This window comes from Lolium rigidum, chromosome 1 (assembly GCF_022539505.1).
Source record: "Lolium rigidum isolate FL_2022 chromosome 1, APGP_CSIRO_Lrig_0.1, whole genome shotgun sequence".
NCBI classification, from domain to species: Eukaryota; Viridiplantae; Streptophyta; class Magnoliopsida; order Poales; family Poaceae; genus Lolium; species Lolium rigidum.
In genome coordinates, this window is record NC_061508.1 from 293,222,625 (window position 1) to 293,241,549 (window position 18,925).

Consider the following 18,925-nt stretch of genomic DNA (forward strand, 5'->3'; position numbering starts at 1 on the left):
TATCGCGTGACAAAGAGAATTGGTATCGTATGTGAATGGTTCATTCGATCACTAAGTCATCGTTGAATATGTGGGAGCCATTATGGATCTCCGGATCCCGCTATTGGTTATTGGTCGGAGAGAGTTCTCACCCATGTCCACATAGTTCGCGAGCCGTAGGGTGACACACTTAAGGTTTGATGTTGTAATAGTAGAACTTGAATATGGAATGGAGTTCGAAGTATTGTTCGAAGTCTCGGATGAGATCCCGGACATCACGAGGAGTTCCGGAATGGTCCGGAGAATAAGATTCATATATAGGAAGTCATTTTATAAGTTTGAAAATGATCCGGTGATTTTATGGAAGGTTCTAGAAGGTTCTAGAAAAGTCCGGAAGAAAACACTAAGGAAGGAGGAGTCCCGGAGGGACTCCACCTCCCATGGCCGGCCAACCCTAGAGGGGGGAGTCCAAGGTGGACTCCACCAAGGGGCCGGCCACCCCCCTCATGGAAGGGTGGGAATCCCACTTGGGTGGGAGTCCCACCTTGGGTAGGTTTCCCTACACATGGAAGGTTTTCGGTTGGGGTCTTATTCGAAGACTTGTAGTCCAACACTTGGGGGTTCCACCTATATAATGAGGAGCAAGGGGAGGGGGCCGGACACACCAAAGCCATTGTGGCCGCACCCCCTCATAGTGGCCGGCCACCTCCCCCTCTCCCAAACCCTAGCCGCCCCTCTCCTCCACCTCTCCCGCAACGCTTAGCGAAGCTCCGCCGGAGATCTCCATCGCCACCGCCACCACGCCGTCGTGCTATCGGATTCAAGGAGGAGCTACTACTTCCGCTGCCCGCTGGAACGGGGAGAAGGACGTCGTCTTCATCAACACCGAACGTGTGACCGAGTACGGAGGTGCTGCCCGATTGTGGCACCGTCAAGATCTTCTACGCGCTTTTGCAAGTGGCAATTGATCATCTACCACAGCAACAAGAGCCTCATCTTGTAGGCTTTGTAAATCTTCAAGGGTGAGTCTCGCTCGTCCCCTCGTTGCTCCCATCTTCTACATTGCATCTTGGCTTGGATTGCGTTCTCGCGGTAGGAATTTTTTTGTTTTCTATGCAACGAATCCCTGCACCAACATGGGCCGAGGGGGTGCTGCCTTGCCCTAATGGGCCAGGCGCACCAAGTCCCAAGGGCCCAGGACGGCCACCCCTTAGGGTTTCCCCAAACCCTAGGGGGGATCAACTTGGGGTGAAGTTTTCCCCCTTCCCCCCTTTGGGCCGCCGGCCAAAGGCTTGGAGGAGGGGCCAAGGCATCCCTGGCCGCACCCCCCTATATAAAGAGGGGAGGGGGCAGGGGCAGCCCTCCCTTCACCCCTACACCTCTGGCCGCCCATCTCCCTCCACCGATAATCTGCTCCGGCTTAGGCGAAGCCCTGCAGCTTTTCTCCTCCACCACCACCACCACGCCGTCGTGCTGCTGGGATTCCGAGGGGATCTACCACACCTCCGCTGCCCGCTGGAACGGGGAGAGGACGGGCTTCATCGACACCGTACGCACGATCGAGTACGGAAGTGCTGCCGGATTGCAGCACGGACGATCGACTACATCAACAACGAGATCTAATCTCGTAGGCTTTGGAATCTTCGAGGGTTAGTCTCATGATCTTCTCGTTGCTTCGATCTTGGTAGATTAGATCTTGCTTCTTCCTAGATTGGATCTTGGTTTTTGTTCATGTTCACGGTAGAATTTTTTTGTTTTCCATGCAACGAACCCATCACCATTCTCCGGCTTCAAGCACCGGACTTGGAGCACCCGGAACCACTCGCCAGGATTCGAGGCGCAGGAAGCCTTCCACCTCCAAGTTGCGAAGCTCGTCCTCAGAAGTGGTGTAGGGCCACCACTGACCTTTGACTTCTCCCTCGCGGGATCGAGTCTTAGATTTTTTGACCACCACGTCCTCCACCATTTTCTCCATGCATTCCTTTCCGGCAAGTTCTGCCGGATCGGTGGAGGTTCCCTCGATGGTTTGGCCGGATCCCTATGACAGATCTAACCGGAACGGGGTGAGGGGGAAGCAGAAGACAGAGGCGTTGCTGCTATAGGTTCCGACTGCGCGGGAGGTGGAGAAGAAGACATCTATGGAAAAAATTAACTCGAAAATGTTAGTCGGGGCCACAAACCACCTATGATCATCCCTAAAAACTCCGATGAAGAGATCGAGACCGGAGTGCTTACCAGCAATGGTCGCTACGGTGGTCGGGGTCGCTACGATGAGGTTCTGGCGTGGTGGCTCGCTGAGGTTAAGAACAACTGAAGAACATGGCGCGGTGGAGCAACTCCAGCGAGACTCCAGCAGGACTCCGGCACGGTGGAAGCGGAAGCTCGCGGGCGGCGCTTGGTTGAGAGGTAAAAAGGGGGAGGATGGGGTGATTAGGGTGAGTGGTGGAGATATTTATAGCTGTGGGATGAGATTCGTGCTTCGCATCCTGTGGTCGGAACGCAAGCGTCGCGCCGTTGGATGAATGACATGTGTCTCGCCCTTAGCGGTAAAATCGGCCAAAGATCGAGTTACCGTTGGAATTACCTGAGAATGGCGCCAAACTAGGCGGAACCATTTTGAGCCTTTGGAGTATCCGGGAAAAATTCCAAGGGTTTAGTTGCGTCTCTGCAGGGGAATAATCTGGAAACTCATTGTAACAATGTGGTCGATGGATGAAGTCCTGCGAGATGAAGGATTTTCCGGCATACAAGCTGGAAAGAAGTTTCATAAGACGGAGTTCTTAAAGTTTCCCTAGGTTTCCGGGAAGCTTGCCAAAGATGTTGATGACTTGAGCAAGGCAGAAAAATATGGAGAATCTTGAAGAACTCTGGGGCTACTGTTGTGGGTATACTTCATGGGTGTACCATCGACAGTGGCTAGATCCGGCAAGCCCGGGTTGCCCATAGATGGTGATGGTGGCATACGGCCCATCGGGCGGCCTAGTTATTGTTGATCAAGATGGAGGAAGTCCAACCTAGGAACAAGGAGCCAAATCTCGCCGACCTTCCCTTGGAGCCGGATCCGGCCAGGCCCATCAGGGGTAGCCAGATCCAGTACGGCATATTAGGAATAGGCGGATCCTTGACGTGCACGGCAATGTAATGTTCCGTAGCTAGGCAAGATTGTATTTCGGCTAGGACTCTCCGTAGAAACCCTAGATCCTAGCGCCTTTATAAGCCGGATCCTGGGAGCCGTAGAGGCACAACCACAACTCATTGTAACAACGTGAAAGCGCCCAAATAATTCCAGACAAGCAGCCCTAGACCATGTCATCATGCAGGTGTTCCAAAGCTGGGTAAATAGCGTACCACTGTCCCGAGGACTCTCCGCCCGATGGCCCCCACTTCTTCTCCCCTCCGTGAGGATCCCTCCTCCGGAGTACCGTTGAATAGGCAACGACACTCGCAAACTTTTTGTGTGGTTCTTATGCGCTCTTGTTCCTTCTAAGCATACTATCGGAGGACTCCGAGGCACACCCTCGCGAGTTACAGTAGCTACCTCGTATGTAAAATGGCAAGACTAGTCCTGATCAGGCTAAATCACTATGTCACTTTGATCGGAGGATAGTCTCCGAGATGATATGTGGCTGAACACAACGATGTACGGAACCTCCACGAGAGTTTGGGGTGCGCACTAAAAGACTTCATTCAAAAGCATGTGCATATTACAGATTACGCCTCATTGGCAAAGGTCTACAATATCTTGCTACTATGTACCTTGTGATCCATAATCCACTTCAATTCCCAAGAATTAATGAAGATGTCCAAGATCCTTGACTTCAAAAGACCTTGCCAGCATTTTCTTCAAGCCCTTTGTCTCCTCATCATTCCCTGTAATTATAATATCATCCACATAAACCACAAGTAATGTAACCTTGTTGTGATTATTCTGAAAAAATAGTGTGTGATCCGCATTGCTTTGTTGATAGCCAAAAGAACAAATCTCTCTTCGAATCTTCCAAACCAGGCTCTAGGGGACTGTTTTAGTCCATAGAGTGATTTTTGTAATCTGCATACTTTACCCTCAGTTTCCCTGCTATTAAATCCCGGTGGGATTTCCATATATACTTCCTCCCAAAGTTCTCCATGTAAGAAAGCATTCTTAACATCCATTTGATAGAGTTTCCTTTAGTTATTAGCAGCAATTGAGATTAAAACTCTAATAGTGTTCATCTTTGCTACAGGAGCAAATGTCTCATCATAATCTACCCGTATGTCTGACTATAGCCCTTTGCTACTAGTCTGCCCTTATATCTTTCTACCTTCCTGTCATGATTTTGTTTTATGGTAAACACCCATTTACAACCTACAACCTTCTTATTAGCAGGGAGAGTAGTCATTACCCAAGTATTGTTCTTGTCTAAAACAACCATTTCTTCTAACATAGCTTCTCTCCAGCGTGGATGTGATTTCGCTTCTTGCCAATTGCCTAGAATAGGTTCCGCAGTATCTAGTGCTGCAATAAAAGCATGATAAGAAGCTCCAATTGATTTGTATGACATAGAGAGTATGAAACACTATATGGCGAAAATTTCGAAGGCAACTTTCCGCATGTGGTACGTGGCTGTTTTCTTTGGGCAATAGGTACATCTAGGTCATCATACTTGGGAAGGATATTACTATCTCCCGTAGATGACAATGGGACTTGTGATGAGGTTGACTGATTTGTGTCTGAATGTGCTTCTTCTTCAGAAACATGATCAGGCGAAGTGACTCCCTCCCTCTAAACTTGTTCTCCCACTCTTGGCTGCTTTCTTGAGCACACTTGGAGTTCTCTTCTCTCATTCGGTATAAATCGTCGTTCTTCTTGCCATGGTTCAGGTTCAGGTTCATCCTCTAGCCCATTGTCCGTCTCCCCTGGAGTGGCCCCAACTATCCTCTTCTTTACCTCTCCAGATCTCATTTCATTCATCTACACTCTCATTAGCAAACATATCGGGGAACACAATAGTTAAGTATACTAATCCCCCATAGTATGGTTCATGTTCTCTAAACACAACATCCATACTTACAAACATTCTTCTTTTGGATGTATACCAACACTTATACCCCTTTTGTTTACCAGGATATCCCACAAAAATGCATTTTAATGCTCTTGGGTCCAGTTTACTAACGGAGGGTCTATAATCCTTTACGAAGCAAGAGCACCCAAACACCTTTGGTGGAACCACATAAGTATTATTATATGTGAGACACTTGATTGGTGTCTTATATTCAAGAACTCTCGTCGGCACTGCCTCACACCATAATTTTTTTTGGGACGTTCATTGCAAACATTAAGCACCTGACAATCTCCAGAAGATGCCTATTTTTCCTCGCAGCTAAGCCATTCTGTTCAGAAGTGCTTGGACATGTAGTCTGGTGCATAATTCCATGGCTTGACAGGTATCCATCAAATTCCTTATTTACAAACTCAGTATCATGTCAGAACGCAGTACTTTTACACAAGCACTATACTGATTTGTGATCAAGTTATGGAAATTTTTAAAGAATTCAAACACCTCATTTTTTTACTACGTAAGACATAAACCCAAGTGGATCTGGTACAATAGTCAATAAAAGTGACAAAATAGCGATATCCATTTAAAGACACTACTCCACTAGGACCCCATACATCGGAGTGGATAGTTTGAAGTGGTACATCACTTCTATTATCAAAAGATGAATAAGAGCTTCTAGTCTGCTTCACTAACTGGCACGCATCACAAACTAGCTTCTCCTTACTAACCTTAGAATATATATCAGGAAACATTTGACTCATTGTGACAAAAGATAGGTGTCCTAGTCGACGGTGTTGGAGTAGCAATTCTTCTAATGGTGAAAGTGGCAAAGCAGCAGCCACAGTATGATATGCATCATTGTCCAAGTAATAAAGGCCATCACGCAAGACCCCCATCCCAAGCTTTCTTCCAGTCCCACGTTCTTGAAACATGCACCAATAAGGAAAAAATATGGCCACACAGTTCAGATCCTTAGTGATGCAGCTTACTTACAATAGGTTCAATGGGAACGAGGGGACATGTAGTATACATGGGATATTCAGATTAGCACTGCAATTAATTGTTCCAGACCTAACAACCATTTGTGTTGATCCATCTGCCAATTTTACATTTTTCTTTATTTTGAACAGCTATGTAATGAGTAAACTCTCTACGTGAGCCAGCCATATGCCGTGATGCACCGGAATCTATAAGCCAAGGCGTATGGGAATGCATATTATCAAATTTGGTAGTTTGGAGGTTATTACCCGAGAAGTTGGCCGATGCAGTTGATGAAGATGTTTCTGGGGTTGCTTTTCGCCTAGATTCAATCCCTTAAATTGGCGCCATTTCTCCAACTCATGAGCAAACATCTCAACCTTGAACACCGGAGACACCTCCTCACTTGGAGAAGATGTATTGGCCCTCTCTACTGACCTCATACCTCTACCACGGTTGGAACCACGACCCTCAAACAGACGCCCACGGCCCCTACCACGCCAGTCCACATCTCGTCCTCTTCCTGCTCCGGTCAGTAGTGGACATGTCATCTTCATGTGCCCTAGTTCGCCACACTCAAAACATGTTCTGTCATCCAAATTTAACCCCAGTCTACGGAAGTTGCCACTTCATGCTGCAAGAAAAGCTAAGCATCTTTGTGATATGCCATATGTTGTTGGTTCAGTGTCCTCCAATTTTAAGCGAGTCTCCTCACTTAATATTGTAGAGACCGCTTGCTCTAGACTTGGTAGTGTGCCATTTCCATAGAGAGCCTCCCTTCTGTTCTCAAACTTCGAGTTCAAGCCATTTAAAAAATCCCTGATCCGTCGCTTCTCAGTTCACTTGTTGAATTTCTCGACACATTTGCCACATTCTAAATCAACTGGATCATAGTAATCAAGGTCATGCCAAAGCCACTTCAGTTCAGACACATATTCTACAACCGTTTTCTCCCCTTGGCTTAATTCATGTAATTCTTTCTGAATTTTGCACGCTAACATCTCATTTCCCACTCTAGAATATGTACCTTTTAGAAGTTGCCAAATTTCTGAAGTGTCCTTGATCCTTTCAACATGCTTTACAATATGAGGTGAAAGTGAGCTTAGAAGCCAAGCTCTAACCAGGGCATTAGTCGCCCTCCACCCGTGGGCCCTCCTTTGAGTCTTCTTCCAAGGGTTTCTTCACGGTTTCAAGAGCATATTGTTCCAGCTTTCTTGACACAAAAATGGTCTCGGCGTGATCTACCCAACTTGCATAACTTTCTGGTCCCTCCAGTTTCATATCTGGTGCTTGCAAAGGATAAATCTCTTTTTTGATTTCTACTTAGGCCCTTGAGTTACCAGCTTGCCTGCTTATTGCATCAAGCAATGGCATGTACCTCCCGTCTATTGCCTGCAACACCACTGCAAGCTCAGTGGTTGTAACTGCCCAGGGGCACCTCGGCTATCCCCCATCTTGCTGCTAGGTGGTACTACTCATGCCAATCTAGTTCAAGCTTAACCCAAGCTTCACTCTCGCACAACCACACTGCAACACACCCTTCTCCACCGATCTGCTCCTTTCTCCAACCCCCAATGCTCATCTGGAGGCTGCTCCTCTGTTATTCTCCTCAACAGATGCTTGCCCGCTTTCTATACCTGCTAGATCCGTGGATCTACAACCGCACCAGCAACACTCCTTTCCTAAGATGGCTCCTCACTCCAATCAAGTGTGCAGATCTCGATTTGACTTGTTGCAGCCACAATCAAGAACCAACAGCTCCTCAACACCCAGCACCGTCAACCACCTCATTAAAACTTTCCACCCTTAGATACCCTCGTAAGGAAAAAAGTGCATCTAAAACTTGTTGTTCCAAATTCAAAGTATGATTTCATCAAAAACTATTCACAAGGAAATTAGGAGGTTTTGTTGGTAAGAAAGGGAGAGGACAAAAACGGCTTGTGCTCCAATCTGCAGGCTGATCCTGCTCAGAGTCCTACTAGGACACCGTTAACACGGCACGTGCCCAAACCTTGCCCGTGTACAGCACCCCATCTTCTCCGGCCCTTCCTCCTCTCTCCATACCGACGCCTGCCCCGCGCCAGAGAGAAACCCTAGCCTAGGGTTTCAAGCGCCGCCGCCGCCGCCGCCGCCGTCGACCACCTTCGCCAGACGCCCTACCTCGCCATGGACGCGAGCCGCAAGAGGGCCGTGCCGGAGGGCACCAACGGTGGCGCCGCCACCAAGCGCGCCAAAGGTGAGCTTCCTCCTTGCATCTCCTGGTTTGTGCTTCGGTTGCCCTGGCTCTTTTTTCGCTCTGGTGGGGTTCCCTAGGGTTTTTTAGGCTGTCCCTTGACCGGATCTGGAGAGCACTTGTTCGCTCCGTGGCCGGTGAGAGCAGTGTTTTTTTCGCATCGGTGTACGGGGGAGGAGGCCTGCAGATTGGGGATTTCTAGGTCTAAATTTCCCCTTGTATTTGGGGGTTGTGACGGCCTTGCGTGCCGTTGAGGATTTTGCAGGGATTTTTGTCGTTTTTTTACTTCCAAAGATCTCGAGATGTGATTTGCTTGGTTTTTTGCCAGATTCGTCGCAGAGGCTAGTGTTTAATTAGCAGTACAAACCTCGTTGGCGTCCAGTGCCCAAAGCAGTAATTCATGGGTATATACAATCTAAACCGTTGGGCATGGCTTGGGCACTGGACATTAATTTCCTGTTATTCCATCTCTGTTACTTATTAAATCATTATATGTTACTACCTGTTACTACAAGCTGCCAAGGTTTAGTAAAATCAACGCGGTTATTAACTGGTGCAAGTAATAAATTTGCTGTAGCAGAATCGGAGACGGGTGTAGGGAGCAAATCGAAGCCGTGCACCAAATTTTTCAGGTTCTAATCCAACTTAAAATCAACTCCAACCTGGTAACATCTATCTATTATTACTATTATTATGCAATTTGCTGTTATTTTTATACATTATAAAATCTTGCTGTGCTGCTAAAAACTGTTGCTGATGCTAACAAATGGGTCGAGCAAGATTCTACTACAGGTTCCCCGTCTAATCCAAGCTTTAAGAATATCCAATCCAATGGAGTAAAATTGGTACAGCCGTTGTGTATATCACCGTGAAATTTGGAAGAATGAAACAAGAGTTATAAGGATATGTAACTTACTTTCAGATGAATAATCAGTCAGTAGCACCATGGCACAGGTGTTCACATGCAGAAACCAAGATAAGAAGATTGAAGTAACATGTTAATGGGGAGCAATTGAATGCTCATTGTGAAATTTTGACATATAGATCATTGACAAGTATCTCATGAATCTGATGGCATGCAGTAAATGTTTCGACTGCCTAGTACCACTGCCATATGCTGAGATTGAAAGTCTGCTTGCCAGAATCTTCTTAATTTATACATATTACATTTTCCAATTAATAATGGTGTTTAACCATGACATAGGTTAAACTATCTTTAGGTTTTGTTATAAGTGACAAACTGTGCTTATTATATAGAGTTAACGTTGCCGTACTTGACTGCTTATCATGTTCATCCAAGTAGAGTAGCTCAAATACTATTTGTGTACATAAAACTAAAAACATATCTTGTAGAGAAAATTATACTTCATAATTTAAAAAAAAATCTTAGTTGGTTCCATAGGAAGTTAAAGAAACTAATTTATGTTTACTAATCACTCTTAAGAAGTTCATTTCGTTGTATGCCTTTTGTTATTTGCCATTATATCCTTGACTTGTTCTCTATTGTGGTAACACAGTAATACTACTAGTTTATGCTCCTGCTCAATACACTAAGAATTCTATGCTCAAGTTCAGTAAGTTATAGGCGCCACCTTAATGTTCCATATATTTGCACCATAAAAACTGACCGTTGATATATGATAAGCATCTAAGGTTGTGTCTCCACAGGAATGATACTATGTGTACATGTCAAAAGTAGTTTCTGGCTTTCTGCTGATACTATGCTCATGTGATGAATCTAAGTGCCATATCTACACTAGTACTTAATTTTGTTTGGTGGCATTTATATCAAGCAGCACCTGCAAAAGAGTGGATGTGGTGTATTGTACTCCATTCTTTTGCACGTGCTGCTTGATATAAATTCTATCAGTACTTTTTTCCGTTCAGCAGTCGTCTATGTACAGGTTACTACTAATGTGTGTTATTCAACTTGATGGATGATGACCTTTTTTTTCATCAGTATATGAATCATTAGTCATGTTTCAGTTCTTATATTGTTGTGTAAATTTGCTTGCTTATATGATACCCTCTCTATGCAGCACTGCTGGTTGTCCCTTTGGTTCGAATTGCCATTTTCTCCATAACTTCCCTGGAGGTCACCAGGCTGTTTCAAAGATGACCAACTTGGGTGGTCCAGCTGTTGCAGCTCCTGCAGGAAGAATGCCTATGGGACCTGGTGGTCCTGATGGGCCACCTACATCTGGCGTGAAGACTCGCATCTGTAACAAGTTCAACACTGCAGAAGGTTGTAAATGGGGGAACAAGTGTCACTTTGCTCATGGAGAGAGGGAGCTTGGAAAGCCCATGATATTGAACAACTCAATGGCACCTCCAATGGGACCAAGACCCAATGGGCACTTTCAGCCCCCACCGATGCCCGCCCCGGACATGGTTCCTCTCTCAACCTTTGGTGCCTCCGCCACAACCAAAATCAGTGTTGATGCATCCCTTGCTGGCGCCATTATTGGCAAGGGTGGAGTCAACACGAAGCATATATCCCGAATGACTGGGGCCAAGCTAGCTATCCGGGATAACGAGGCTGACCCCAACCTTAAAAACATTGAGCTTGAGGGAACGTTTGATCAGATCAAACATGCCAGTGGGATGGTGACGGAGCTAATTGTCCGCATTGGTGGCAACGCCCCTCCGCCAGCAAAGAACCCAGTGAGGGGATCTCATGCTGGGGGTGGTGGTGGAAACAACTTCAAGACCAAGCTGTGTGACAACTTCAACAAAGGCTCTTGCACGTTTGGAGACAGGTGCCACTTCGCCCATGGTGAGAGTGAACTGCGTAAATCTGCTGCGGCTTGAGATATGATTTTCATGGCTTGTCATGGTTAGTGACCAGCAAGTTTGAACTCCAGATCTGAGGCCGTTAACCCATGGTGACATTGAGTTGCACAAGCCTATTGTTGATTGGGAGATACTGGCATGGCTTGGTATGATCAGATTGCTGTAACTCTAAAATAGATATCTGAGTTCGACTTGCTTTCGAGATTTATAGGCTTTAGTGTACTGCTGTCTTTTCCCCTCTGCTCCGCATCCAAGTTTTGTACTGTTTCTAAGGCACTCTATTATTGCAAGATTAGTCATTCTATTTCAGAAATCTATTGAAAGTTAAGCCGAAATTTGAGTCTCCCATTTTATGTTCTTATTCAGGCTATCAGTCTTTATATTTGATTGATGGTGCAACGATGTCTATGTCAATTTCAAGTTCAGTCTTTAAACGAGACAACTAGTCAGAATCAATGCTTCAAAACAAGACCACTATCTTTTTTAACCTTTTGGAAGGTCAGATAATGGTTGCATTGATCACAAGAGTATTCAAAAGAAAGCTAGTGGGTTTATAAACCCAATTCGTGTGCCACACACACCATTCCCTTCTGTTGGACAATGCTTGAATCCAACTTTCACAATAGACCTAGCGAACCATGTTGGTCTAGAGACATGCAGAATGTAAGGAGACTGCAAAGAGCTGAACGCTGAATCTACATTTTGTTTAACGAATTTCTCATCAAGTTGAGACAGCCTTTAAAAGTTTGCAGTCAGACGCAGAAGTGACATTGCCAAGTGGAAACATTGCGCAACTCGTTCACGGTCTTTGGCCTCATCCGTAGTCACCATAGCAAGCAACTAGTCGCAAGCCACAACTTCCTGGAGACCTACCTAAGGAAAATCTCAGATACAGCCGACCATATCAATCCACCAATCGTAAATCATTGCAGCCCAGTAATCACCTCAATTCAACTGCACAAGGACATTTAAATAACAGGTTCAGTATGTCTTGCTCCTTGGGTGCATACTGTACACAGCCCCGATGCACCAAAATGTCAGTTTCCCTAAATTGCTTTAGAAAATCAAGCAATGCATTTAGTAAACCAACACATCATGACACTGATCAACACTTTTCTAACTTAGCTAACTTAGATAACTTTAATAGCATCCACCGTCATACATTCAGACTTGCCAGCCCATCCTTACAAAAGACCCTCTCAAAAGCTAAAGCTAGGTCAGCCAGGTAACCCCTTTCCCTACTTACACCAAATATACCCAAAACGCATATGAAGGATGGCCAGTAGGACGCAGCGATCAGCCCACTCGGTTAAACTCCTGAACGAGGTCCTGGGCGAGGGGGCGGCGCCTGCGCTTGTAGGTCTGGAAAACTTCCTTCTTATCCTTGGCCATCTCCTCCTTAATCACCATGACGTCCAGTCTGCCTGTAACACTCGACTTGTCTTGGGGACTCATATGCGTATCCTCCATGACCATGACTTCCAATGTTCTTGGGGATGCCATCTCATCCTGCTGTGCTTGCATGACCAAGCCCCGGTTCCTGGAGAGCTTCCTGATCGGCGTTGTGTGTGTTGGCATCTCAGGCTCGTTGCTTCCACCGGACATGATGTTTGCAGCGGACACAGGAGACTGATTCCCCCCAGGTGTGCTGCGTGCAGGCATCTCCTGTTGGTTGTTTCCTCCAGACGTGCTGAGGGAAGACGGCCTGTGCTGCATCAGTTCTTCCCCCTCTGCAACTATCCCTTTCATAAGCTGTGGTAAATACAAAACATATTGATCAGAATGGACTGAATCACAAACCATATACTAGCGTTGCTCGTCCTACACATCCCTGGCCTTCACTCAAGTATAATATTTAGTATTTACCTCCCGTAAAAAAAAAATATATATAGTTAGATGGATTATTGCCCTGTCCAAAAAGAAGTAAACCTATTTTAATTGTCACCATATTCTAAATCTAGCTTGCATTACTAGTCATAGAGTAAGAGAACAGTCTAATGTTTATATCATGCACTAGTGGTGAAAACAGTCTGATGTTCAGTTTCAAAATGACAATTTAATGATCGAGATAGTACCTTCCAATCCTGGAAATCAAATCTGAAGACGAAGTGATTGTATACCACTTTTCCTTTGGCAATCGAACTAGCAGCAGGTGCATTCCTTGGACCTGTTTGGTCAATGAAATAATATCAGATACAGAGATATGTGATATAACAGCAACAGAAGAGCAATCAGGTAAATAAAGCACTTACAGACAATATGATGTCCATCATCATTCACGTTGATTTCCACTCTGCCATCTTTAACAAGGAATGACAAAGCAAATATATTCTCCACCGTTTGGGCAAAGGAGGTCCTATTTAAAATAAGGTTTTCAAGTCTTGCTCTTTTATACTTCCTCAGGACATCAAATAGAACAGCCATGTTCCTGTCTGTATCACTTTTTCCTGTCTCTGATGGATCAACAAGCTGCACAACAGGGCAGATTAGATCAGCATATTGTTAAAATCGGATATAGTACTTGTATTCAGATATAGCTGTAGCAGAACAAAGAAACTATTCATTCGACAAGAAGCAAGCTGCTTGCCTAAACTGGTCTTAAAAGGGAGGTGAAAAATGCTAAAGAAAAGTGAGTAATTTCAACATAACGCTAGAAGTTGATATTGTACTTGTATTCAGACAAAGCTTTAGCAGACCAAAGAAATTATTCATACGACGTGAAGGAAAATGCTTACCTGAACTGGTTTTACTTGAGAGATGACAAATGTAAAAGTGTAAATTGAGTTTTAAAATATTTAAGTCCAGGAGGGGCTTTTGTGGATGTACCCCATAATCACCAGAGATCGATTTTACTACAAATGGTGAGCCACACGAATTTGATAATCACCAGGCACAAAACTACTGAAACTAACGCATTAAACTGACTTAGTGTGAAATATACTACTCCCACCGGTTCATATTAATTGACTCTAATATGGATGTATCTAGACACATTTTAGTTCTAGATACATCCATATTAAAGCCAATTAATATGAATCGGAGGGAGTAGCATATGCTGCTGTGATGTAAAAATCAATCGTTGCCTCTTTTTTTTACAAAATCCCAGCATTCATTGTTAAAGGTTTATATTAGTAGGAATTGTAATCACACTGGTTAGGCAACATACAGATTATTTAGGAAATAAATTATACCATGAAAGGGCCACTTATCTTTAAAAAAATACTAATAGTGAACTGTGCACCATGCAATTTAACTAAAATTGCACATTGCAGGTGAAAAGGAAGAAGGTAATAAACAAGTTAAAAGGAAAAGAGCTGACAACTCTTAGTTTTTTCAATTCAGTTCACATCAATGCGGATATATAGGAAGTTACAATAGAATATGAAGTCATCATAGACGATCAAATTTTGCAGTAAATGACCATGCAGGCACCACTAACAAGAATGAAGTGATTTAGTCACTCTCCACTGAATACCAACTGCTACCAGTATAAATTTGATGACTGAACCACCGATTAGCAAACAAAACACAGGGCTCTGTTTATTAGAGTATCCAGATAATAAAAGCACCTGCTCAGGGCGATCATTTCTGCGCGGTCTTGGGGTCCTCTTTCTAGTGATATGTTTCCTCCGCGCCTTCACTTCTGCCTTCATGGGACCAACCCTGTCAGAAGAGGAACCATACACAGTCAGAATGAACTGAATTTCGTAAACGAGACATCAAAGGAAAAATGTATACAACACAGGATCATATGTGCACATTACATAGTGGAGCATCCAGGCACAGCCATGAAGACGTGAGACGCGGCAAGCCCAACACGGCCCCATCTCAGCGAGGCACCCTCGCCATTGGCATCCGCCCGCGTCCCAAACTTCTTGAGCAGCCCAGCAACAAGATCAGAGGGTGTGATTCCGAGCGCTGACTGCGACCTTACTGATGCCCCCAGACTGGTCGCGATGTCCAGCAACGCCTCCGCATCAGCTATCTGCTCCCTGGGCTTCTGAACTGCAGCAGGAAGTCGGTTGGTCAGTTGTTTTTTGTTTTGTGTAAGCATCGGCCTGGAGATGTCATACTGCTGATGTCAAACCAGAAATTGTGGAACAAATAGCAGCTGAACTGCGCATATGGTAAGAACAGAGTAAATTATTCTGCGTTGTTTATCTAACTTATTTGTTATGACGGGTAGTATGTGCTTCCTAATAAGATGTCAGCAGCAGTTATCAGGGGGCAGCACAAACTAGCAATGCAGCAACATTTGTATTTCGATTTTTGCAACTAAGTGACCCCCACGCATAGCTAAAACAGGTATTACGGCTCGCTCAAAGCCCTCTGCATTGTCTATCTACTTATATCTGACAGACGGCAAATAGCGTGTGTTTCCTACAATGTCAGTAGCAGCGGAACACATTATCAAGGGATGGCACAAACTAGCAATGCAGCACAGATTTGCAACTGAGCGACCCCAGACGCACGGGTAAAACAGGGATAGACCTTGCGCCTACCCACACATTACGCCTGTCGTTCAGGCAACCGAAAAATCGCGGAGCAAAAAATTTGAAAACCGCGCGTCCGCAGGCGCGGGAGCAGTTGGTTCCGTCCGTACCGAGCTGGTGCAGGGTCTCGACCTGCGTGAAGATGGCGCTGAACTTGGCCGAATCCGCGCGCGCCATTTCGTCCTTGTCATCTGCGCAAACCCCGCATCAAACGCGAGTTAGTACTCAACCGCAGAGCGAACCCCAAAACGGCACAAAAAGTCCCTAATAAAACCGCCAAACGCGCGAAGGAGGGTGGAGTAAGCAACCGCCGTACCGTTGATCTGGCTCTTGACGGCGAGGTAGCGCGACCGCAGCAGCCTGCGGTCCTCGAGCGCCTGGGGCGCCCCCTCCGCGGCCGCCGACGCCGGCGTCACCGTCTCCTCCTCCGGCTCCGGCTCCTCCTCCTCGCCGGCACGGCGGCCCTGCGCAGCCCGCTTCGCCATGGCGGCCCGAGCAAACCCTAGCAAAACCGTCTGGAAACCGGAGTCGGGCGAAATTTGGGAGCGGTGGTGTGCGAGGGAAGGAAGCGGAGAAAGCGGACGGGTTGGGTATTTGAAGTCGAACGAACGCCGGGAGAAATTTCCGAAACGGAGGTGTACACGGGAAGGAAGGAAAGGAACGGGCCACGTCTCTCGCTGCAGGTGGGCCTGGCTCCGCGGGGTGGACCCTGCCGGGCCCGCTTGTCAGCGAGACGGTGGCTGTGGACGTGGTGTATGTGCCGGATTTGGGCACGGTTGTCGAGAGGAGGTGGCAATGGGGTTTCTGGCTTTCTGCGATTTCCAACGTGTTTACCGCCGCGGTTGGGCGCTCGCAGTAAATTTGCTGCCGGATCCAAAATCTCTTTGAAAACTTTCCCGCCGCCGCCCCGGCCGCTCAGGTTGCCTGCAGTCATTGATTGAGGCTACCAAACTGGATTGGTCGGCGATCCACCGAGCGACACAACACCAAAATGTGTGCACGATCAAAACTTTTTCCTTTAATTCACAGACCAAATCTATACTACTACTCTCTCCATAAAAAAAATGTCTTAGACTAGTTAAAATTCCGATGTATATAGACACTATTGATACATTCAAAACTAGATAAATCGAAGACATACTTTTACGGATGAGGAGAGTACTACTACCTTTGTCTCCAAATCAAAAGCCAGAAAAGGAGGTTGTAGGTTCAGAAATGTATCATGACTAAGAGCAACTCCAGCCGCGAACGTTCCCCAAACAGTGCCGGATTAAGCATTTGGGGGACGCTTCTCCCCAGCCACGTCCCCCCAAACAAAAGTTAAGATTTTTAAATTTTAATTGAAAACAAGTAGAATTCATTCAAACTTGCTCAAGTAGACCCATAGCAGGCAAATTGACATCTTCATCTTCACATCTTTAATTGAGCAAACATGACCTCGCATCCTTAACAAAATACATTGATTGATCTAAAATTCAAATTTACAAAGCTAAAGTAGATCCATAAAACATGCTCTATCGCATACTTAGAGTTAGTCCCATAAGTTGGAAAAAGTACTCTCAAGTGCTACTTAAATATCCCCACAAAGGACATTGTTTAAAGTTCAGTTTTAGTAAATTGAGAATTAGATATTGCAAATAGAACGATTTAGTTATGACTAACTAGATCTAGTCCATGTTTTCAGTAAAAATTGGTTGTGTGTAGTGTTAACAAAAACAAACATGGCTTTCTTATAGGAAGTCTGTTTTCGATGCATAACCACTCAAATTATTCAAAAAAAAAACATGTACGTTTGAAAATTCTCACCAAAAATCACGGTAGGACGGCTACCCTAACTTGCCCTACTGGGAGCTTCGCCTTGCCTTACGTTAGAGCAGAAATGCGAACGTTGTGTATGATTGTATGTATCCTAAAAAAGCATGGAAATGTTCTTTATATTATATTGTCCTAAAATATAAAGTAGTTCGAGTTGAGATTTTACATGTTTGCACTATACATCATTCGCTTCATCTAGGATTTTCTTTGACTTAATAAAGAATTTTGAAATACAATTTAATTTTTTTAAAATAAAAGGGCTACATGTAACTCAACCTCCATTTGGAGTTTTTACATTTTATACCTTCTAATGTTTTGCCTGAACAAGGGGTCGACCTCGTAGGACTGAAAATTGATTGATAATCGTTAGTGGAATTACATCTTACAAAAAGGGCCTCGATAGAACGTAAAATTACAAACCATTCCTTACAATTGCACTACGGACCGCAAAAGAAAACTAGAAAAAACCATGTCCTTCTCCTTCTCCAGCACGGTGCAACAACTCTGCCCAACCAACCTCGACGTTGTCGGGGGACTGTACCACTTAAGAGGTGATGTGGGAGCCAACTGCATTGTAGCCAAAGGCCTCTGATATGGCTTGGCAACCTAGAGGTTGAAGACTTCCATCTGATGTCGGCTGAAAGAAGCAACTATAACCGACGTTGAAGGGGGCGCAGTGGTCGCCTATCGACCATGAAGAACGGCGATAAACCGACCATCATGATAGTACTTGATACGTCTCCAACGTATCTATAATTTCTTATGTTCCATGCTAGTTTTATGACAATACCTACATGTTTTATTCATACTTCATATCGTTTTGATGCATTTTCCAGCACTAACCTATTAACAAGATGCCGAAGCGTCAGTTCCTGTTTTCTGCTGTTTTTGGTTTCAGAAATCCTACACAGGAAATATTCTCGGAATTGGACGAAACAAAAGCCCACGGTCTTATTTTCCACGGAGCTTTCCAAAACACCGAAGGAGGGGCCAAGGGGGCCCCACACCCTAGGGCGGCGCAGGCAGGAGGGGGGCGCGCCGGCCTGTGGGGTGGGCCCCTCGGCCGCCTCCCGACTCTGCCCCTTCGCCTATTTATTCTCTCCGTCGCGAAAACCCTATGACCGAGAGCACGAGAAAAGTTTCAGAGACGCCGCCGCCACCAATCCCATCTCGGGGGATTCAGGAGATCGCCTCCGGCACCCTGCCGGAGAGGGGAATCATCACCGGAGGGCTCTACATCATCATGCCCGCCTCCGGATTGATGCGTGAGTAGTTCATCCTTGGACTATGGGTCCATAGCAGTAGCTAGATGGTTGTCTTCTCCTCTTGTGCTATCATGTTTAGATCTTGTGAGCTGCCTATCATGATCAAGATCGTCTATTTGTAATGATACATGTTGTGTTTGTTGGGATCCGATGAATATGGAATACTATGTCAAGTTGATTAATTGATCTATCATATATGTGTTGTTTATGATCTTGCATGCTCTCCGTTGATAGTAGAGGCTCTGGCCAAGTTGATACTTGTGACTCCAAGAGGGAGTATTTATGCTCGATAGTGGGTTCATGCCTCCATTGAATGCGGGACGATGACAG

At 45.5% G+C, this 18,925-nt stretch overlaps 2 protein-coding genes across 5 annotated transcripts; one reads left to right on the forward strand and one right to left on the reverse strand.

Moving 5' to 3' along the window:
* Window positions 1-8,117: 8,117 nt before the first annotated feature.
* On the forward strand, window positions 8,118-11,357 carry LOC124696193 (zinc finger CCCH domain-containing protein 44-like). Of its 4 annotated transcripts, none has more exons than XM_047228964.1 (3): window positions 8,118-8,232; window positions 8,807-8,861; window positions 10,269-11,357. In XM_047228964.1, exons 1-3 carry the CDS (start codon window positions 8,163-8,165, stop codon window positions 11,038-11,040), a joined length of 897 nt encoding a protein of 298 aa, XP_047084920.1. In that variant the 5' UTR covers window positions 8,118-8,162; the 3' UTR covers window positions 11,041-11,357. The 4 variants fall into 4 exon arrangements, with proteins under 4 accessions (XP_047084920.1, XP_047084925.1, XP_047084932.1 ...); XM_047228969.1 differs by having other exon boundaries at window positions 8,120-8,232; window positions 8,810-8,861; XM_047228976.1 differs by lacking the exon at window positions 8,807-8,861 and having other exon boundaries at window positions 8,158-8,232.
* A 961-nt stretch (window positions 11,358-12,318) lies between these two features.
* LOC124660275 (non-structural maintenance of chromosomes element 4 homolog A-like) lies at window positions 12,319-15,934 on the reverse strand (the record flags this gene model as incomplete). The annotated part of the gene is made up of 8 exons (XM_047198093.1): window positions 12,319-12,600; window positions 12,679-12,774; window positions 13,098-13,189; window positions 13,275-13,491; window positions 14,592-14,685; window positions 14,787-15,027; window positions 15,626-15,706; window positions 15,832-15,934. Coding segments are annotated over 8 exons (1,206 nt in total), but the record flags the coding sequence as incomplete, so codon positions are not given.
* Window positions 15,935-18,925: the final 2,991 nt, after the last annotated feature.